The 22,210-nt window shown below is 43.1% G+C and overlaps 2 protein-coding genes across 2 annotated transcripts; one reads left to right on the top strand and one right to left on the bottom strand.

Moving 5' to 3' along the window:
- Nucleotides 1-603: 603 nt before the first annotated feature.
- On the bottom strand, nt 604-15,262 carry supt6h (SPT6 homolog, histone chaperone and transcription elongation factor). The gene is made up of 37 exons (XM_079172060.1): nt 15,169-15,262; nt 13,917-14,027; nt 13,664-13,828; nt 12,958-13,031; nt 12,689-12,869; nt 12,444-12,525; nt 12,003-12,258; nt 11,695-11,796; nt 11,426-11,539; nt 11,203-11,292; nt 10,862-11,004; nt 10,533-10,678; nt 10,268-10,378; nt 9,867-10,147; nt 9,614-9,768; nt 8,985-9,180; nt 8,733-8,872; nt 8,435-8,555; nt 8,235-8,311; nt 8,016-8,151; nt 7,696-7,833; nt 7,160-7,327; nt 6,928-7,055; nt 6,590-6,797; nt 6,169-6,316; nt 5,843-5,985; nt 5,608-5,748; nt 5,184-5,379; nt 4,766-4,911; nt 4,594-4,686; nt 4,361-4,474; nt 4,113-4,237; nt 3,572-3,684; nt 3,399-3,476; nt 3,126-3,307; nt 2,769-3,046; nt 604-2,478 (listed from the first exon to the last, which is right to left on the bottom strand). The coding sequence occupies exons 2-37, from the start codon at nt 14,014-14,016 to the stop codon at nt 2,286-2,288; spliced, it is 5,262 nt and encodes a 1,753-aa protein (XP_079028186.1). The 5' UTR covers nt 14,017-14,027; nt 15,169-15,262; the 3' UTR covers nt 604-2,285.
- A 358-nt stretch (nt 15,263-15,620) lies between these two features.
- sdf2 (stromal cell-derived factor 2) lies at nt 15,621-19,005 on the top strand. Its single transcript, XM_079172313.1, has 3 exons — nt 15,621-15,824; nt 16,455-16,651; nt 17,797-19,005. The coding sequence occupies exons 1-3, from the start codon at nt 15,641-15,643 to the stop codon at nt 18,094-18,096; spliced, it is 681 nt and encodes a 226-aa protein (XP_079028439.1). The 5' UTR covers nt 15,621-15,640; the 3' UTR covers nt 18,097-19,005.
- The last annotated feature ends 3,205 nt before the right edge of the window (nt 19,006-22,210 follow it).

Below are 22,210 nucleotides of genomic sequence, written 5' to 3'. Positions count from 1 at the left end.
CTCTTGCTTTCATAAATAGTCCGTCTGTGGCAACATCTTTCTCACACATTGGAGAAAATATCAGCACCACACGTGTTTTCTTTTTTTTCTGTTTCCTCGCTGGTCCTCTTGTCATGTGTCTGTGCTGCTAATGTGATGCATACGCCGGCTCCCATGACCGCAGTCAAACCCACAACACATCTCTCTCTCCTGTGAGATAACCGTTCTCATGATCTCGAAAAAAGGAGGGATTGTTTCCAGGGACAGAAACAAACAGGAAGTTCCATCCGAGACTAATTGATTTCCTCACTCAGTTAAGTCAGACAGGAGGAAGACGTCTCCATAAGTCTGCATATGTTCTCTCGTCTACTATTAAACAGACTTTTTATTACAGCTCTTTAACTGCTTTTGATCGCTGTGTTGTGTTTCTATTGAAGTGAGAAAAAAAAAAAGAAGATAGATTGTGTAAACGAACCATGAAGAAAAGTCCTCACATTCTGTTCCCTGCTAATCATATTTGTACCATGAAGAAACACACACACACACACGCGCTGATATGTACATCACATGTCCAGACTGCCAGTTTGTTTCCCAAATTAGCACGAACGAGACTCAGGGTTTTAATATGAACACTTTTATTAAAGGGCTCACAGGTAGAAAAGGTCATCAGCAGTGCCAGAGACATCATTTCTCCTCAATCGCCAACTACCGCCGAACCAAGTCACAGCCACGCTGAGAGAGATCTCAATCTGGCGAGAGACGTAAAACCGGGTTTACTCCAAAAACATAATTATTTAAAACAATATGCATATTATGGGACCATGATACTTTGCACACCATTGAATACCAGCGCTGCTCGTTTGTAGTGTGGCACAGCAAAAAGTAAAAACAACCCGATGCATGAGTCAAGAGGGATGCAGAGTGCGGCTTAAAACTGCCACACGACGATCACAATAGAGATTCAATGTGTTTTAAACAACAATATATTCATTCTACTGAAATAGCTGCGTGCAGTTCAGAATATTATACATACAAACGCAGTGGGAAGTCAGTTTGATAGTAGCTTCTTCTGACAGTGAACTCATCCACTGGAACATCTTAATTTGTTTTGTTTTTTTACTGTTGATACTGTCTTGAGCTGAAATGCAGCAGCTGTGTTTCAGGAGATCACATCCTGCAAGGTGGCAAACATCAAATCCCAGTGTCAAAAGCTAAAATACTCACTGAACAATGAGGACACATGAGAGACAAATTTGAGTCAACTTCTCAAAAATGGCCTTTACACTGACATGACGAGGTACTTCCACTTATGGTTACTAAAATCAACCGTTTAAAAAATGCAAAAACCGGCTTCTTCTGCGCCGCCTCGCATAAACGCAGACGAAGTCTTCTCAAACAAGCACTGGTGCCTTGAACGCGGCACAATTTCAGTCCACACAGAGTCAACAATACAATAGAGGCTATCTACAGGAGCCAAATAAATGAAGTCAGCTGATCATAATACAGCACGCGCTGGAGACAGACGACTAGCAGTAACTCAAGCTCACATGAAGGTTTCTCTTCGAATACATTTTTTTTTCTCTTAAAATCAGCCTCAGCCCTCACACTTGACGCGCGTGTCGGTACGGTCCCAGGTGTGGTTTGTTTTGACAGATGTGAAGAGTAGAGGCTTAAGGTTTAAACAGAAAAAAACAGGCTTTATTTATTCTGACGCATTCCATACAAAAAATTATATTTCCTGATTGGCTTGGCATAACGCTATTTTGGCAACTGCTCGCAAAAATCCAGCAACCGTAAAAGGAGGAAAAGCGGATTCTGGAAACGGCAGCTGTGCCCCTCTGTCAAAGCCATTCATGGATCAAACTAAAAAACAATCGCAAAAGAGAAAGAAAGAAGGACAGCGTGTCTGACATTGTCTGTTTTAGGTCCATATCCTATATTAAACTGCTGTCTGATATTCAAGTTTCTTTATTTTGCCATTGTAATGACTTTCTGCATGACACGTAAAGTGTTAATCTGACTGTACAGAATACTGTGCAGCCAGAGGAGTTGGCTGCATTTCAGGAGGTGAATCGTCTGGGGTGACATACGGGAAGACAAGAGGGAGGAAGGAAGGAGAGGAGCCATGATACCAGACAGATACACTGCAGCTACAATATCAGCGGGCGAGTATGAATGGACAGTCGGGGGCTCATGGGTTGTGGGAGAGAGACAATAAAGGTGGAGGGTTATCCAGACGAAGAAGCGGCACGAAGGATGGAGTTGAGTTGGGGGGCGGGGGGTGTAGCGACTCCCCCCTCCATGTCCTATCGGTCCATCTCGTCCAGTAGGGGCGTGGCGTCTCCGGCGATGGACATGGGTGTGCTCTCTATCATTGGGCTGGGCGACGGTCGTGGCGTCATCCTCTGGGTTTTCTTCCGCCCCTCCGCCTCTTTTTCCTTCAGCCACTGCTCCGCCATCTTGCCCCAGTCCACTGCAGAGGCGTTGCTGCCGCCGGCCCTGCAAGGAGGGAGGAGAGACGGGGAGGTGTTTTTAGTCAAAGACAGTGACAGATTGAATGGCAGGCTGCTGCTGCTGCTCGGCCTTAAACGATGCAGATTGTGGGTGTAGCACCATCTAATGGCAGCAAAACAAACACTCATCGATATCGTTCAACAACTGGTTGGATTTGAGTTGTTGAGTCTTACATTTCTTATAGCTGGGGTGATTACAATGATCACTGTCCATGAATACATGAATAATCAGCTTCACTACCAAAGAACCAGGATATATATTCCCCTTGTACTTACTTTGGCGGCTGCGGCGGCTGCTGCTGCTGCTGCTGCGGTGTCCTTCCTCTGGACGAGGTAGAGGACGTCGGCGTGCCGGATGAGTGGCTGTGGTGACTGCTGTGGCCGTGATGCGACACATGGCTTCCGTGGGGATGGCCTTGTGCGTGAGAGTGTGAGGACTGCGGAGTGGTGCTGGTGTACTGCGGCGTGCCCAGGGCCTGCTGGCTCGGCGTGGTGTAAGAGTAGCTGGGCGTCATCAAGGGCGTCGCCATGGGCTGCTGGGGTGTGGCAAATACCTGCAGAGGAGGAAGGACTGGTGATGAATGTGGCTCAAGGAGTTACCAGAGAAAAGTCATTACATGCAGCCGCACTCACGTGATAAGCAGAGGAGCTGCCTCCCCCTCCTCCTCCCGTGCTGCCACCGTAGCCGTACTGGCTGGAGCCCCACTGTGCGGGGGTGGTGTTGGGGTTCTGGCCCTGGCCTGTGACTGCGGCGATGGCACTGAACATCTGGGAGGTCATGTTGCGTGGGAGGGCGTTGACAACTCGCGTCAAGTCTGGGGCGGAAGGAATACATTAGGGAATAAGTCAAATGTACTACAACTCCACTCAAATGTAGATTGTGCGTGTACGGAAGAGAGGACTCACCTGCGATGTTGATGTTGGCTGGGGTGGCGTTCAGGGACGCAGGTGTCCTTGTTCGGCTACTGTTGCTGGGAGTGATACCTTTGACGGAGGGGAAGTCGTTGTTCATAACCCACAACATCCTTCGACTGCCATAATATACACTACAATTAACATTAGGTACAGTGCTTCCATACCTGGCACAGGCTCTTGGTAATGGTCCTTAAACCAACGGAATAGTCCATTCACTGTGGGAAATATCTGTGAACGATAGCGGAAGCCATCCGGGGTGATGGTCACATACTCCACCCTAGACAAAGAAAGTAGATGGCATGTTGAAATTCTGTTCTACTTGTATTTAAACCCTGTTGTCTATCAATAAAGTAAAACATGTCTCGGCAGATAAACAGCTGGGCGGTAGAGTGGAAAAGAAGGATGTGGCGTTTAGTAATTTGGCACAACATGAATGACTTCTGAAGTCACTGTGGACCTGCGCATGGTCACCATATGTGACTGTGATATTTAGAGCAGCGCTTCTCAGCCTTGTGTAGCTTAAGGCCCACTTCGGATTGTTACAAATATTCAGAGGACCTCCATCCCGTATAAAAAAAATGAACAAAACATAATAAAAGGAAAAAAAAACGCCCATCACTGCCGCCATTATGAATCTAAATGTTGTGTATTCTCCCACATCCCGAATAATCAGAAAACAGAAGAGTCAAAAACATTCCTGCTCACCGTGGTTTTCCGCGAGGCTGGTAGCCCAGTATGAATTTTCCGGGCATCTCTTTACACGCCGAAAGAAAGTACGGGATAAAAGTAGGCTTCTCCCGCTTTGTCTTCACCAATAACTCCTCCATTTTCTATTAGAGAGAGAACAAGACAAAACGAGATATGAGGGGTGCAACTCGTGGCAAAAACGAGTAGTAGAATGAGATGAGTTATGTAAGAGTAACGAGTAATGATATCAGAGTAAACAAGTATACCTCCTTGACCCCCCAGAGGCCGTCCTGGAAGTACTTATGCCCCAGTAGATCCCTGGCAAATGACGCCATTGGCTGAATATACCGAGCAGTGATCTCATCCAGATCTTCAAACTCCTGCAGAGAATACAACAGACTCTTGAGGAACATGCAGCAGCCAAAACAGCGCTGATGTGTCACAACACATCTTCTGTAGGTTTGACTCATGCTAAACAAAAAGAGGGAAAACAGCGTACTTCACTATTGATCCAGAGCGTGTGGCCCAAGCTGAACGCGTTCTCTTTGCCTTCTTCTCTCACATCCACATGCTGGTAGATGCCATCCGCCACCTTCAAATCGTCACACAGTTAGACTGGGATATGTTGAGCGACTGCCACGTTAATAAGGACCTCTCTATGGGTTTCTTACTTTCCAGGTGACTGTGAGGTGGTTCTCTCCCTTGCTGCTCGGTCTGATGATCAAGTCTCCCTGGTCCAGGGCCTCCATCATCTTCTCTGCCTGGTTGAAACTAATATTGTGGAAGTTGGGGTGGGCAATCACACGCTTTATGTATGCTGAAAAGACAGAAAGCAAACAAACCGTATAAGGACAGTGATGTGGACGTAAATGTTAACCAAAGTGTATTATGAGGAAACAATACCCAAACGTAGCACACTGATCTATTAGTTATTTCTATTCAAACAACTTTTATCATTATTATCTCCGCCAGGAGGGCCGTGCAATCGCTTGTGTGTGTGTGTGTCCACAGCTAATCTTGCATTCTGCTGCAGCAAACCTAGTATTCTCAGTCGATCTGCATTCTCGTTAATCCTGTTATTATACTAACGTGTTCGCTGTTGTTTCTTTTTGAGCTCCTCCTCCTGTTTGTGGTCCTCGGACTCTGTGTCAAAGTCATAGTAGCTGTCTTTGGGGAGCTTCCACTCGTTGGCCTTGTCCATCAAATCGGACGTGCGGCACGTGAGGTCGACGCTGAACTTCTCAATGTCGATTTTCATGATGCGGCAGTGAACCGTCATGCCCACCTGAAGGAAGAGGAACAAGCTAGTGTTACACAGGTGACACAATAGAACGAAACAAGACAGGAAGCGCAGAAATAAGACAACGATTAATCACGGATAATGTCGGGATTGGGAAGTTTAACAGGCACCAACTGCAAACTCTCAGACATTCAAATGTTTACAGGTGCCATTGATAAAAGTAAAAGAAAAACATCAGCAAAACAAATATCACAAAAACAAACGGCGCCTCACCTTGACCCTCTCCTCAGGGTGTTTGACCACTTTGTCACTGAGGAACTTGGTGGGAATGAATCCCTGGACGCCATTATCTAACCTGGACCGCACCCCGATGGCCTGACCTGGACATGAACCGCTGTCAAAGTGATTCCACACCTAAAGCAGGGACACAAGAGAGTTTAGATGTCAAGACCCTCGGCTGTTTTGTACCACCAAGTCGTCAAAAGAAGAACACTCGGGTGTCCGGTACCTCGCTGAGTTCAGGGAAGTTGTCCTGCTGGCAGAAGGGACACTGCCACAGCCCTGTAGAGTCATTACGGATGGCCTGGTCGTAGCTCTCTCCCTGAGGCCGCCGGTGAGCAATACCAGTTACTATACTGGTGATCAGCTTACCTGGAAGAAAAGGAGGAAAACACATCAACCACACCGGCCGACAGAGCTGCATCTGTACTGTGACTGGTGCTCCGGCGACATCACTCTGCGCTATCGTCTTAGTGCTAGTGGTTGAGAACTTATTATTGATTTTTGGGTGAAAATGAATTCAAGAGATGTTTACTTCAGTGTGGTGTATATTACCAATATAAAAGGTCTCCGGAGTCTCCTTGGTGAGCAGGTTGAAGACCTCCTCAGTGTTGGGGACTCTGTAGGCAACTCTCAGGTCTTTGTATCTGCAGCTCAGCTCTGCACGGATATCATACAGAGTAATCCCCTTGTTGCCGTATCCCTACGTGGAACCAAGCAAAGAAGAAAACGGGAGTGAAAACTTTGTGAGAGGTGAGTGGGTGTGAAACACTTTTGTCGGACGGCGTTTAGAGTGCACAGCTGGAAGGAGCCTGGTTTGTCTTGTTCTTTATACAAATTGAATATATATTCGAATTAAGAATATTCTGTGACAGCCCTATTCTGCACTGTACAATATTTTACCCAAGCTGTTCATACATGTCAGACATTGCTGCGGTCAAAGCCACAACACACACACACACACACACACACACACCTGTCTCTCCAGCTCTTCAGCAAAGGCATCCAGGTCCAGATCTTTGAGACGTTCTGGGTTTTCCAAAATCTCCTCCAGAGCTCCAGCTGGGTTGGCATCTTCTGCCGACTCATCATACTCGAGGGCGTCCACAGCCATCTTGCGAGCCCACTCGTACGTCTCAGGGTGGACGCGGGATCCATCCAGAACCTCAATGTAGGAGTCAGTACTGTGTGGAAGAAAGAAAAGCTGATTTAAAAAGGCTGAATGGTAGATCACAACTTTGTCTGACAATAGTAGTATTAGATACGATGGGAAATAGTCTGAGCGTGTAACAGATCCCCATTCAAGCTACCAACCTGTCCCCAAGCGATGCCGTGTCGATCTTGATGAAACCAGCGCAGTTGATAAAAACTTTGGGTCCCATGTGACACATTGTGACCAGCTGAGTTCTGTTTTCAAGTCGAGTGTTGTTTTGCTTCAGAATCTGCACCGAATACAAGGACCATGGTGATTATCAGTTCAGCAGAAAGGGCTCAATACTTTAGTATGTGACACAATAAAATGAATGACAGCTAAATAAAAACATACCTTGAGCAGCTGGGAGCCCTTTCTTGGTCCCAGACCACAGACATACTGGACTAGGCTCTGAGTGTGAGGATGGGCGATGGCCTTGTTCACATCCACTCCGACCTCATTAACACGGTTGATGAACTCACAGTAAAGAGCGCAGAGCAAATCTTCCTTCACCACATGTTCCTGAGAAAGACAAAAACTCTCTTTCACACAATTGTAGCTACAGCATCATGCTTCATTTTATGTCTACAAGCGCCTAATTTTAAGCCATTAGTGATGTTCAGGAGGCTGGAGGAGCAAAACGTCACATTACAATATATTTAATGCTTGTTCCTGACGGATATGTGATGGTCTGTGTGACGCTACAGGAGAATACAAGGTGGACAAACAAGGCAGGAACTTTTATCTCTTGTTACCAAATGTCAAAAAAGCAAATGTGACAGGAAACATTGTAGAACTGGCCTTGGTCATTTTAAACAAACCGTGTTTCAACAATGAGCAGTAAATATATAGATGGAGATAATAAAAAAAAACCTTCTTCAATGTCTCACCTGCAGCGGGTGTAGTTTGAGGCAGAGAATGTCATCATCACTGCTGCAAACCTGAGCATACTCCATCAGGGGATCCTGGATCTTCCTGGCTATCGACACAGCCTGTCGCAGTAAGGGAGGGTAATCCCTAAAATCCATCTGCGCAGATAGAAAGCAGAGGGTCAGGAATAAATGAGCAGCAAAGGGAGCATTGAGCCACATCCGGGATCCACCAGTTAATTAAATTGCTGTGGTTACCTGCCATAGTCAAAGAGCAAAACCACTGATGTTCCTGTGCTTGTGTATGATGAAGATAGCACGGTGAGGTGTTAAGCATTTACCTCAGATCTCTTGCTGTTCATGTACAGTGTGGCCAACTCATTGTCAACAAGTTCCACACCAACAGCAGGCAGAGAGGACTCTTGCTCAAGCTCGCTGACAGCCCTCTTGATGTCCTCCATGATCATTTGAGCATCTCTGCACACACAACATTATTTTACCATCTCCTTTAGAACTTGTAAATGCTGTTCAAAATGTCCAGATGAAATCCAAGTATTTACCGGCTTTCCCCAGCGACAGCTACCACATGAGGCTTCTTGCCCGACAGAAACTTCTTGAGACTTTCGATGTCGTGGGCCTGTAGATAACACACACACACACACACACACACACAAATGAGTGATCATCTCAGAAGATCCATCCATCCGAACAAAAGCATCTGCTGACTGCAGAGAAGCACGTTTGTGTGCTCTGCGTGTACCTTCTTCTCTCGGTCATCCTCCCTAAAGGCGTTCCTCCTCTTCATGAAGTAGGGCAGACGCAAGAAGTCGACCACCTCCCCTTCGCCATTGATCAGAGCACAGAACACCGGTGTATCCCTGCTGGAGTAAGGTTTGCAAGTAAGAACTATTAGTCTCCAGTAAACTGTGCTCGGTCTTACGCGGTTGTAAGAACGTGCAGTATTTCTCCCACATTTTAAAGTGAGCACTCTATTGTTAATACCAAAAATTGTAGCTACCAACATATCTGAGAAAAAGAAAATTCTGTTGGGTGAATACCTGCTGGGCGCATAGGCTACACCCAGCACGCGAATGCCTTTGCCCTGACTCTCGTCCATCAGATCATCGTCTTCCTCAACCTGCTGATCCGGCCGGTAAGGAGACACCTTGAGCCAGTTATACAACCGACGACAGCAGGACTGTGAGGAGAAATGAACAGCAAAATGTTCACGAGTGTTATTTTTCTCTGCGTAACACTACTTCAATAACGTAATATTACAATGTATGGCGACAGATATCATGGGAAGTTACCCTGACAATGCTCTCTTTGGCCTCAGTGATCAGTTTGCTCTTGAGCTCCTTGGCCATCTGAGGGTAGAGGAACTGAGTGAGAGCTCTCTCTATGGCTAAAGTTCGCTGCCTGTTCCACTCCTGCACCTGGTGACTGAACTCATCCCTGTAGTAGAACTGCTTGATCTCATCAAAGTACGTCTGGTCCCCAGCATACCTGAGGGAAGACGCAAGAGAGAGGCGGAGACAGAAAGGAGAGCCTTAATATTTCCACGGTCATAATTCAAAAGCGCCACGTTCCACTGACAAGGATGTGGAATAAAAAAAATGTAAGCTGCAGCTTAAAAAGAAATTAAACTTGAGGGACCTATCCTACTTATCAGCCCTCCTTTTCACCAACGACCAAGCAATACAGATGCTAAAAATGGCACAACACATCAGGTCCTGTGCTTGGTAAATGTCCTATGACCAAGGGATGTGTACAAACAACAGCAGTGACAAGAATTACAAGACCTCGGGATGTTTGGATATTTATGATTTCCTCCATCTGGTTGATTCAATCCGACTTAATCTAAGTGGCCAAAATCATAAATTATTCAACATTGACCTTTCGCCATTTTCATTTTTGTCAGTGTTGTCACTGTGCTTACCCTTTGACCCCTATAAGGTCGATACAGATGTCAATGGAAAGCAGTCCCTCCTCCTCTGCCAGGCACATCTTCAAGAACTGATCCCCATTCAGCTCTTTTACAGCCTTGTTCTTAAGATACTTGAAGGAGTAGGCAAAATGAGCCTCGTCTACCTCCTACAGGAAGTAAGCAAATGGCAAAGCAGATTTAGATGAACACTTCTCTGTTTAGGATTTTTTTGTTTTTAAATGTCTGTGAATAAATGTGTCCGTACCTTTTTGCCCTTCTTCGTAGGCTTGATGTTGATCTTGGCCCTCTCCTGAAAGGTCTGTCGGAGAACATGTCTGACCAGCGGTTCACGGGCAAGCTGCATGGCCACCATGTACCTGGTTCCTTCCAGCACTGCCTCGGGAGTGCTGAACTGACTGCAAACATAATCTTTGGCCAGCTCCACAGGCTCGGCCGGGAACTGCTCGGTCTCGTGACGCTGGTAACTGTCTCTCAAATTTTCTCCAAACTGCTCTGGAGTTAAACCAAACTTTTTAGCCAAGCCATCTGCAGGAAGGAAGAAACAGAGAAAGACGTTGAAGTGCTACCAAGCTAGGAAAAAAACAACAAAAATAAAAATGTATATCGTTGATACTTGTGGTGAGCAAGGTAGAAAAGAAGACCAACCAAGTCCCACGCTCTGACAGATGGTGTACATATCTCTACGAGACGCCAGCTTGAGGTCAGGTCCCTTCTGCTCTTCTTCTTCTTCTTCTACCTCCAATTCCTCTTCTTCACCTAAAGAGGCAACAAGCAAAATCAGTCATGGAGCAAATTGCTACAGTAAGGCTCAACGCCTAACTGAAAAATGTGTTTCAATTAGAACTGAAGAATTCTGCAGTATCTGTCCATCATCTAATGAAATGTTCCAATTCAGACGCGTTCATCTTACCATCCTCGGACACTTCTTTGATCTTCTTGAGCCTCTTCTTGCTGGACTTGGCAGTGTTCTGCATCTTGGGGATGTCTCGGCCATAGTAGAGCAGGAAGTGGTTGTACACATCACCCAGCTCTTCAAGAGTCTGCACATCTTTTAGCCTATAAGAAAATGATAAAATAGGTTTGAAAGGGACAGAAAACTGTTTTTGTCGTCGACCACCGTGTGAACTTTATCACTTTCATCTCCTGCAATTATTCCTTGCTTCGTGCAGCCACAACCAAATACAGCACACAACACACAATAAGAGATTATCTTTTCAAGCCTCGGCCCTTGAGACGTACCTCTCCGTGTCAGCGGTGTCCAGAGGACGGACGCCGTCAGCCAAAGGTTTGTCGGGGTCGGCTGAGATCTGCTCAAACTGGTAGGACTGCATCTTCCGAAACAGGCGGGTCAGGTTCTGCTTGCGTGACTTCAGTTGAGTCCACTGGTGGATGACAATGTTGAAGTCAAGAAACCAGAAGTGGCAAACAAACGCCAAGATGGTGAAAACAAATGATTGATAATCACTTAAAACAATGTTTAATTCATCTGAGAATTGATTATTATAAGATTGGCTGTGCACCCAGAGGATCATACAACGGCTTTCCGTTCAGTCTGTAATCTATTGCAATACCAAGTTTACCTTTTCATCCCACTGCCACACCTTCCACAGGTCATTGATGTTTAGCTCAGGCTCCACATATTCTTTCCTGTAGAAAGCGATGAATGGGACCTGGGGAGAAGAACACGATAAACTTGGTTCTCTGCGATAATGCATCCTTTCTTAAAAGACATAATGTAAAAATGTAACTCAAAGGAAACAGATGAAGGAAATGTATTACATGGGTACGGTGAGCTCACTGTACCTCAAATTGTTGATTCCTCATGAAGTTGAGGGCCTCTTTGATCTTAGCAATCGTGCTGGGGCCTTTCCGGCTGAAGTTCGTGGTCGTTCCTCTGTCTAAATAATCTGTGCTCTCCTGGTTAGGGCACAGAAAAAAGAAGAAAGCATCTAGATGTGATCTAGACCCGAGGAGAATCCAATGATCTATCCCACGGAAAGGAGAATCTAACCAGGTATCATGACTGCATATCGCATGGATGCATTCCCGAGTGTGTGTGTCAAAGGACGTACCTGCATGGAGATAGTAAGAGTGGAGAAGCCATGTCTGAAGATCCACTCTGCTTCCTCTTCCAGCTCGTCATCCTCAGCAGGTTTAACAGGGATGGATCGTAACTATAAGACGGAGTACAGATCAGGAAAATTGGCACTCAAATTTGATCAGTGACTAAATGAGATGTCATGGATTAAATATACATAAACCTGAGAAAGCAGTCGTTAAGAACCTACATAATAATAATAACAACTTTATTTATATGGTCCGTATAACAACGTAACAAGAGTAAGTCAACACTGTTAGCATCAAAAACACTGACACACACCTGGAACCTTTCGGGCATATCTGTCGAGCGGATCTCATTGTCTTGGTCAGTCATGTGACTACTTTCCAGCTCACTGGGCTCGTAGATCTCAAAGATGCTCTTCCTCCCCTGCCTCCTCTTCGTCTGCTTCTTGGGTCGATCCCAGCTCTCTTCATCCTGGTCCTCTTCCTCCTCCTCCCCCTGGTCGTATGCGTCTGCGTCAAAGTCAGCGAAGTCAAAGTCTCCGCCAAAAATCTCTTGGGCCTCCTGGAGGGCTCTGTGGGAGGATGAACAGCGAAGAGGAGCGAAGCCGTGATTGAGTGGTTCACTTCACTCATGTCTTTAAGCAGTTTGCCATTTTGTTGTCTCATTGTTATCAAATATAAATATGTATTAGCACGCTTCTTGTCCTGCCAATGATGATCTTTTATTGGATAGATTTGCTGTATAAACTATACTCACGCGTCTGTGTATCCGGAGAATTTTTTGCCCCTCTTTTTGGTGATGGGTTGGCCATCATCATCAACAATAAAATCGTCTATATCTGTAAGACAAAAGCAAAACATTTAAAAACAAACCAATTATATACCACGTTATTTAGAAATCAAGCGTGGGACTGAGTTTACATTACTCGTTTTCTCTATTATCTCGCAGCTTTTCAGATACTCAGGTCTACGCAGATCTAAGAACCTTTATTCCTGGCCTACCTGACTCCTCGTCCTCTCCTTCTTCTTCGTCATCTGCGTGGTGAAGAGGCTCATCGACAGCCTCGCCTTCCTCCAGCTCTCCCTGATCATCTCCATGAAATATCTCATCTGCGATCATGTCCTTCTGGTCGTCATCCTCTTCGTCATCATCAAGCGTTTTTACACGGTCGTATTTCTTTTTCTGTGACACAAGACAGGTACAACATCAGTACTGCTAGAATAAGCTTCTTCAAGAGTACGAGATAGTAGTAACGAGAAACTATTCTTACCCTTCTTTTCACTTTTACACCCAGGTTTTCCTCAATTAGGTCCAGATCATCGTCGTCGAGGTAGTCGTCATAATCTGCAAAGAGGAAAAGTCTCAGTCAGAGGAAACAACTGCTACAACTGTAAAGACAGTGCTCTTGTTCTTGTGTGTGATACACGTGAATACGTGTGGAGGAAAAAAATATATTTAGACATAAAACAATTTCATAAATATTTGGCACCTTTGTACGACAATGATTCAAAATCTATATTTTCAGTCTTAATAGATGCTGCCAGCAATTATCTGTTTACAGAGTTAAATGCAGGTAAATGTGCCTGAAACAACATTTACACTTTGTTTGGTAATGAAAATATTTAAAGCAGAGAACTAACATCAAACACCACCTGCTGCGGTTACTGCACCAGAGAACTTGTTTAAAGAACAATTAAATGTTACTGGAGTATTACAGAATGGCGATTCATCTTGAATTGGCACCAATCGATTCCATTTTGAATTGGGAAATAACTGCTGACTAAGATACTTGGAAAAACACTAATATGAGGTTAATTGTATTATTTCTTCTAGACAAGGTACACAATAAGGACCTGATCTGTTCCGAGTTAAGTTTGTGTACTACGGTGACTAACCCTAACCCGGATAAAGATATACTGGCCGTTTTAAAAAACAAACACATTTTATTTTACTTTATAAACATATGATGCACTTACTGCGCTTTTTACGGCGATGCCTGACTTCCTCTTCTGAGTCACTCCCCGCTGCACTTGCAGTTTTTGGAGGCTCTTCCTCCTCCCCTTCCTCTTCTCCATCATCAATGAGTCCGCGTAAATTTCCTCGCTCATCCTGGTCCTCTGTGTTCTCTTCTTCCTCTTCATCTGTTGAGAAATTAGAGATAACGGGTTCACACGTCATGCAGCCCCACCTTTGAAACACATACCCAGAACTTAACAATTCAAATCGTACCATCTTCCTCCAGAAACCTCTGGGTCTTTTTAGGCTTGAGGTCTTTCTCATCAAACTCCTCCTCTGACTCCTCGGCCTCGCTCTCAATAAAGTCGGACATGACTGCTAATCCTGTGAAGATAGATAGATAGTTACTTTATTAAGAAGTGCAAGAGGCTATCAGTAAACAGTCCCAACACCATCAAAGCATTAGTCACAACTACAAAAGCCAAACACACACAATAACCCATGGAAAATGCTCTAGTGTTATGATGTCATTGCAATATCACAGCACAACATCCAATTTCCTTTCATTCCTGCTTCAAGATTTAAAAAAAAAAAATTGTATTTCACACTGTCTGGGAGAATAACATATATTCTTCATCAGCTTGTTTGAGCTCTTTGTTAACATTAAATGATAATGTTAAGTGAAATATTAAAATGAAAGACTTGTTTTTTATGGCTACACCACTCCACCAAATGGAGACAGTATAATGTCATAATTGCACGTGTGTCTGACATTTAGGCATCTTTCTAAGGTTTAAGATCTCCTCCAGAATATAACAATAAAGTGCTGTGTTTGAACAATGTTGGATTGTAGTATTTTATTTTCATTTAAACTGATCATTGTTTTCATTCTAACTCAGCAATATAGCGCGAAACAAAACTAGATTTAGCTGGCGTTTGAAAAATAACGTGACACCTAACGATGTCGCATTGCGCATACACAACACCGACGGAGTCGATCACTGAAAACGCATTAGCGCCGTGCTTGAACGTTAAATGCAACAGTAGCTAACATTATCGAGATGATAACTCGGACAACAAACTGTAACGCTAACGTTATATTGGGAGTTCTAGTCAACCACGTTAGCTTACTTTACTGTAAGTTACCTGTGAGCTAGCAACCACCAACTAACGTTGAGCTACTACCTATGCTAGCAATGCTAGTTAGCTAGCGAGCAATCTCTTACCAAGTAACGTTAGCTGCCATTTAACGTCATTCTCACGTTGTTGGTTTGAAATATATGTTGTACGTAGCAATACACCGGCTGACAATGAAATAACAACTAAAGCTATTTCACTGGTTGTAGAAATAGACCAAGGCCTCTGAGCCAACTTCGCAGTCTAACGTTTAGCACATCAGTGTGTTAGCCTAGCATAAGCTAGAACGAAAACAACAGCCAACTGCATACACGTTGGCCAGTTAACAGCGGTTAGCTGAGCAGCACAGTGATAACATCGCAAAGTATCACGGAACGATTGGACTTACGCGTCTCACGGCAGTGGTATACTCCGTTTATGTTTACAAAAATAACGGGATTGTGTTGTGTTTAGTGTTTCGGGGTGCCTGTACTTGTAAAAATGGCCGACAACGAGCGGCGTGATGGCAATTCCGGGATGCTTCCAACCTTCTGAGTAGAAATGTGACGCCCCCTGCTGGTTCACCTTGATTCTACACAAAATAAAACAACAAAATAAGACTACACAAAATAACCACTGGTAGTATTTAACGGGGATCTTGATAATATTATCATACACATAAAAACATATCACAGTGACGCCAAATAAACCCCAAAATAAACTAAAAAACCTCGAGAGGTCTGTGCAGTTCGTACTCCGAGTCACAAGGGGGCGCTGTTTCACGAGATCCCCCTTGGCATACAGTACCTCTTTAATGACGTAAGCGAAAAATAATACAAATCTTTAACAGTCATCGGCGGCTGTATTTGGATTTAATAGGAATGGGTTCTTTAGAATGTGCTGTTCTTCCACACTCTCTACCAACCCTGTTATTATTGCTAACCTGTATATTTGGACTGTCACTTGGTACGGAACTGGGTTTTGTGACATGCGGATCCGTCCTTAAACTGTTAAATACAAAGCACAATGTGAGACTACACTCGCACGACGTACGCTACGGCTCCGGTGAGTTTCCTCTCAGAAAACGATTATGAAGCATTAATAAACATAAATCGTGTTTTTCATATACATTAACTTAATTCACCGTTGCCCACCTCTGTAATTTTAATGACTGATTTCTATGTACAAAGGTTAACAGTGTTTGACAAATAGTGAAGGCTGTTTCCATTATATGTAACCAGACTGTCAAAGAGTGGTACACATTAAATATGGGTGACATAGCCTCTTTTCGGGGATATTTATAAAATAAATATTTATTAAGTGATGAACATGAAGTCAGTATATATGAACAAGATTAACGTTTGGATTTCCCCTAAAAAAACATTAACTTTTTATTTTAACCAGCACCTCAAAAGCATAAAAAGTCCAAACTTTCTGCAAATATAGAAATGTTGTAGCCCTCAAAGATAACCACGATCTGTTTGCCAACATGATCCCATGGGTTCAAAGTCAAACCCAAAACAACAATCACCAATTCAACTGGAAGTGACTTTACAGACCTTCATACCATGAAGGTCTTAAGCTTCCTTAATTACACAATATTTATAAATATATATTGTGTCAGAATCGTAGTTTGGCCTTCTGCTCACTGCGTGAACTTATATGTGTGTGTGTGTGTGTGTGTGTGTGAGGCAGGTAGCGGGCAGCAGTCTGTAACAGGGGTGACTACAGTGGAAGACAGTAACAGCTACTGGAGTGTCCGTGGGACAAGGGACACCATGTGCCATCGTGGCACCCCGGTCAAATGCGGGCAGAATATCCGTCTCACCCATGTCAACACAGGCCGTAACCTGCACAGCCACTACTTCGCCTCCCCGCTGTCCTCTAACCAGGTGGGTGGTGTGAGGAGTACATGGGAGAGAGAAGAGGTGTCATGTTCTGTGAAGCATCATCCACATAGCTGCCTGCAGAGATTGGGAAGTTATGTTAATGTCTTAAAGATAGTTTGACATTTTCAGTAAAATTCAAAAAGTCGAATGTTGAATGTTAATATTGTTACTCATCTCTTACCTGTCAAGTCCGCTGATCGGTTCATTGCAGTGACATATTACTGATATGCAGTAATTTATGTAAAATACCAAAGATGTTGATGCTCACATTTAGTGAAGACCAACACTTTGAGGTGGAACTGATTTGACAGCAGCTGTTTACACTTCAGGAAATTCACCAGACTCTCTGGGAAAACAGCCTCGGGTCAACAAAACCCTCTCCAATGCTGAGGAAGTGTGAAAACACTGTGTCGTTGAAGTGTAACAGGGTTGGAAGACGTGTACCAGACATTTCTGTATACTGTTTACACCATGCTAGTTATTCTCTTAACATCCAGCTTGTGCGGCGTCTTAGATCAGCTGATCTGAGCCCGACTGGTGACTAAGAGCTATCTGGCTAATATGTTGTAAATCAATAAACAGGTCTGCTTTATGTCACTTTGGGATTTTCAGGATTGTTGCATCACTGTGATGGAGTTCCTTTACAGATGGGTATGGGAAGAAAATAGACATTCCTGTCTGGTTGTTTTATTTGTGAAGCAGCTTCTCAACCTGGTTTCCAGAACATGTACAAAATGACGTTTTTCACATTCCACAACAGAAGATTTCATCCACATGCACACGACGTATACAACGTAGCCTGTCTGGCCTCCCTCATCCACTCGAGAAGTTTGATGCATTAGTATCAGTAGTATTAGTACACCCTTCACTGGAGACTAAAGGGTGGACGTAACTGTACGTTTGGGGAAGAAACAAGAAGCCAGAGAGTGTTTGACAAAACCAAACATGTCTTTACGTTTACTGTGTTTGGATATCTAGCTTGGTAAATATTGGCGTCTGTGAAAGCTGTTCCTATTGTACAAAAATGGAAGTCGGCTGATAGCTGAAGATTGAAATTAAAACAAGTATTATCTATGTAGAATGTCACAAAGGCAAGGTGTGCCACCCTCTCCTCTATTTATTCTAATCTCTTACTCTCTTGTCCACAGGAAGTGAGTGCATTTGGCGACGAAGGGGAAGGGGACCACCTGGACGAGTGGACGGTTCAGTGTGGGGGATCCGTATGGAAGCGCGAGGAGGCCGTCCGCTTCCGGCACAAGGCCACTGATGCACTACTGTCAGTGACGGGGGAGCAGTACGGACGGCCGATCCACGGTCAGAAGGAAGTTCACGCCATGTCGAGCCCCAGCCAGCACAGCCTGTGGAAGGCCATGGAGGGCATCTTTATGAAGCCCAGCGAGAACCTGGCAGGCAGCCGAGACTACAGTCACCTACACACGGAGTTCTGAACGCGACTTTTCTTCTTTGTTTCCGTCACTTCCCATTGTCCTCTCTGTCTACCATCGTATTCCTTCCTCTGTCCCTAATTACACATGTTCCAGCAACCTCTTGTCTCATTGTCCTCTCCCATCACCTTTTTGACTGAGACTGTGCCAAAGTCTGTCATGGATCAGGGTGCAATAACTTGATCTTATCAATCCATACCAACCTCTCTTCATTCATTGAGTTTTACGAAACACAACTTGAATCCTCAAAGATCGAGCAGCTAGAGCGCAAATAACATTTGACTAGAATTATAGTTTGCCTTAAGAGATACAAGGAGACATAAAGGTATTAAAAATGTACAAACACACATTTTTAATCACAGTTTTGACGCTTTACATCCTCTCAGCTGTTATTTTTTGTTAAATAGCTGCCATCAGCAGTCACACCATAACACAGCAGGCAGTGCAGGTTTTGCAGATAAGATTCATCAAGTAAGTCTTGTGCTTTGTTGGATTTTAAAAAAACATGTTACACTTGTGCCTTTATCCTTTTTAAAATGTAGTCGGCTCGGTGTTTAAGCTGCGGAGCATTTTAAACTTTTGGAAACATAAGAATTTGATTGTGTTTTTATGGCATTTGTAAGCCATATTATACTCAATATAAGCAGTGTTACCTTTGTAAATTACCTTTTTTTCCCCCCTTGAAGTCTAATTAAGTGTTTCATATAAATTATTTACCACTAACTGACATGACAGAATAAGCAGTTTTTCTATATGGACATCATTGAACTGGATGCTGTTTGTTGTCATGGTTTGATCAGTTTCTAAGTGCTGGGAGAAAGTACAGTATTTTTCATTCATGCTGTCTGTGCATGCATACGTGTTATATCAACTCTTTGTTCGAGAGGTTCATGTGAGCAACAAACATGCAATGAATACCTCATATTAAAGTGATTTTTATGCATACAAGTATTAGTGTGTCTTCTTTATTGGATTACTTTATTATTGGTGCACATTTTCCTCTTAATATAATTAAAACATTAATTTAAAGAGAGCATCTGCCTTTTGGAGTTTTATTGCAATAAATAAGATCCACATCTGTAAATGCAGCCCTCCCACCCAGCCGGTCTGTTGAAGAGCGAGAGCTACTTAATGAAGTTCAGATAAAGAGATATTTCCCACCTGAGTAGGTGTCCTTAAACACATCTTCTCAGTGCTGTGGGGAATAACAAACACCACCTAGTCTTATGATCTCAAAACGAATGGGCAAATTGCAGAACATGTACACAGTGTCTTTATGATCCAAATCTAGACATGTCAAGGCAAGAGTAAAGCAACTACCAGTTGTAGTTCTCTTGGGATCCTGCCCGACAAAAAGCCAAGTTGTGGTGTAAATCTTCCTCTTAACAGAATAAAACTCAGTGCTCTCAGTGAATTTTATATTCTGTTAAGAGGAACATTTCCACCAGTTACCACGACAGTTGAGACGATCTGGCAACTCTTCTCAGCTGGTCCTTCATGCATGATTACTTGTAATGAATCACTGATGTCATCAATGACTCTCCTGATAACTGCATGCCCAATTTGCCAACATGAATTATGAGATAAAAGCAGCGCACTGAAGATGGACAGATAATGTAAAGTTTCTTTTTTACGGCTGTCCCTTTACTTGATCATACATTAATTGAGCAAGTTGGAATGACTTTATAAAAGCCAACACCCTAATTTGACCCACAAAGTTAAAACCAGACAAGGATTTGCATGTAAGGCATGCTGTTAATGTTTGCCTGGGCCATTGAACTTAGCATAATTCCTTGTTTGTCCACTTAATGGAATGTTTTGGTTCATTATCTGGCAGTCAATGGGGTTTAGGGGCATCTGCTTTGAGGCTATTCTCACTTGTGTTTGACCAATGCTCCCTAATTATCATGATTTAGAGTACTGACGTGTGCATTGCTCCAGAGGATGCCTTTTTCTAACACATGTCGAAAAATGACCAAATTGATCTCGAGCCATCACATATGGCATCCAGCTAGTATTTTTAAGATGCATACCTCAGTGGTGGAGGGGGTAACCTTTGTGCGCATGTCTTTCACAAATGCCAAGGTTAATCCACTCAAAGCAGTTATGTTTGTAGTGCTACATGACCTGCATATATAAGATGATATGAGAGTGTTCTGCACTTGAAGAGGCTGCTCCTCTGACTCACAGCTCCTTTGTGTACGCTCTGGTACCTGCATGGGGAAACTGCAGTAAAGGGCGCTCAGTGAAAACCATGCTGTGTTGTCCTATTTTTAGGGTTAGTATTCAAAATGGCACAGCGAGTTTGATAACAAGTGACAAGTGAAGCAACAAGCCTACCTAATACTGAGTTTTAATGTCCCTGCTCACCAGCTTATTGAAAGCCAAAAGTTATATGAAATTTGGAGTCTTATGTAATAATGTTTCATCTTTGTAGTACTGGGTATTATTGTTTGGTTATTAGTTACAAAATTGCAGAACCCCAAGGCACACACATCTCTCAGAAATAAATACAGATGCTTTATATTTCTATCAAAACAAGGTTTTATTGCATAAACATATATGGATATATTTTTTTAGATTAAACAGATTAAACTTGTCATTTGCATTTTTAAATACCCATTCGGTTGGCAACTATTGCTGTTTTCTTTCTCCTTTTCTCGGCAGCATGCCACGGTTGTATTACATATCTGTGTTTAGTTTTATCTCCATACAATCTACAAGGTAAAAACATGTTTTGGTAAAAACAAAATCTCCAAAGCAACTTTCAAAAACATGAAAATCATGAACTGATTCCGTCCTGTTACAGATGTACAGTATTCATAATGTAAACTTCAAAAGTGTTGATAAAAGGTCTTCCAAATAAGTTCCCTTACATAGCCATGCAAGGATGTCTGAATGGCACAATTATTAGAGAATTGTAAAGATAGAGTGGTCTATGCTGGTTTCAAAAGGACCATGAAGTTAATAGACAAAGGTGAAAACATGGTCCGTTGGTCAAATGCCAATGTGCTGAGAATATCAAAGACATAAACTGACTCACAAAGATTAGTGAAGCAAACATTATACAGCAGTTTATACAGGACTATGAGGCAGTGAGAACATTCAATAAAAACCTAACGTGACTAAAACACAATATATTGTATCCAATGTCAGTTTTAACCAACCACAGTGAGGCCTACAGACTCTAACCTAGATGACGTGAAACATAGATGATGATGATGTGACCTTGTATTTGCATATTTATGAAAATGCCCTCTCCTGCACTCTGATTTGATTAATAGCTGGTAGAAATTACAAAAAAAATGGCTGTTACAGTATAAACTGGAAAGTCAAATATGTGGGAGTAGTACATACTTACATTTAAACCAAGGCAGTGCCACCACAAAGAAAGATTAAATGGATTTCCCTGTCTTTCAAAGACGTGAAAATCTAAACAACAACATGCATACTGATTTACAGTATAATACATTTTTGCTGTGATACTTGATCTTACAAAGCTATTTTTTATTTCAAGAGAAAGCCCTCTCCCCTTTATATTTCGTCTTACCCGGACAGCGTATAAACTCACATGGCTGCACATTAGTGTGATTGAAATATCTAGTTTGGTTTTCATCAGAACAAATAATGGCTTCAAAGGTAGTAATAAGTCCAAACCAGTCTCTGGTCCAATCATGTCCAACGGGAGCACCGTGCAATTTAGGAATCCACATATGTCGCTGTTATGACACATAATGTTGCAATCCGTATGAACGAACAGTGTATTCAAAGATGGCATCCACATAGGGCGAGGTGATGTGGTAAAATGAACTGTCACAACATTAATGAAAATATGTTTACCATATCTATTAATATCGCAAAAATATTCACATATAAAATCATAGAAATGATGTTCACTGGAATGAACGGTGTTCCACTGACTCTTTAAATGTGTTTAGTAAAAATGTAACCGTAATCTTAGCTTTGAATGACAAGAAATGTTTGGAAAACAATACCAGAATATGAACATATAATTACAACACTATTCCAACAGTAGATAAACAATGATGTTTCTCTGTCTCCCAGCTCTAGGTGTCACTAGGATGTTCAACATCGGGAAAGGGTGTTATTATTATCC

Source organism: Pholis gunnellus (assembly GCF_910591455.1).
Source record: "Pholis gunnellus genome assembly, chromosome: 13".
In the NCBI taxonomy this organism is placed as follows: Eukaryota; Metazoa; Chordata; class Actinopteri; order Perciformes; family Pholidae; genus Pholis; species Pholis gunnellus.
This window is presented reverse-complemented; position numbering and strand designations above follow the sequence as displayed.

What these genes read in the sequence shown, in the direction of transcription:
- supt6h (XM_079172060.1), bottom strand. Translation starts at nt 14,016, where the DNA reads ATGTCCGACTTTATTGAGAGCGAGGCCGAGGAGTCAGAGGAGGAGTTT. An exon ending in GACACCGCTGACACGGAGAG is followed by an intron (nt 10,679 to 10,861) that starts GTACGTCTCAAG and finishes ATTTTCTTATAG; the next exon opens with GCTAAAAGATGTGCAGACTC. An exon ending in GACCTTATAGGGGTCAAAGG is followed by an intron (nt 9,181 to 9,613) that starts GTAAGCACAGTG and finishes GTCTTCCCTCAG; the next exon opens with GTATGCTGGGGACCAGACGT.
- sdf2 (XM_079172313.1), top strand. Translation starts at nt 15,641, where the DNA reads ATGGGTTCTTTAGAATGTGCTGTTCTTCCACACTCTCTACCAACCCTG. An exon ending in CGACGTACGCTACGGCTCCG is followed by an intron (nt 15,825 to 16,454) that starts GTGAGTTTCCTC and finishes TGTGTGAGGCAG; the next exon opens with GTAGCGGGCAGCAGTCTGTA. An exon ending in CCCCGCTGTCCTCTAACCAG is followed by an intron (nt 16,652 to 17,796) that starts GTGGGTGGTGTG and finishes TCTTGTCCACAG; the next exon opens with GAAGTGAGTGCATTTGGCGA.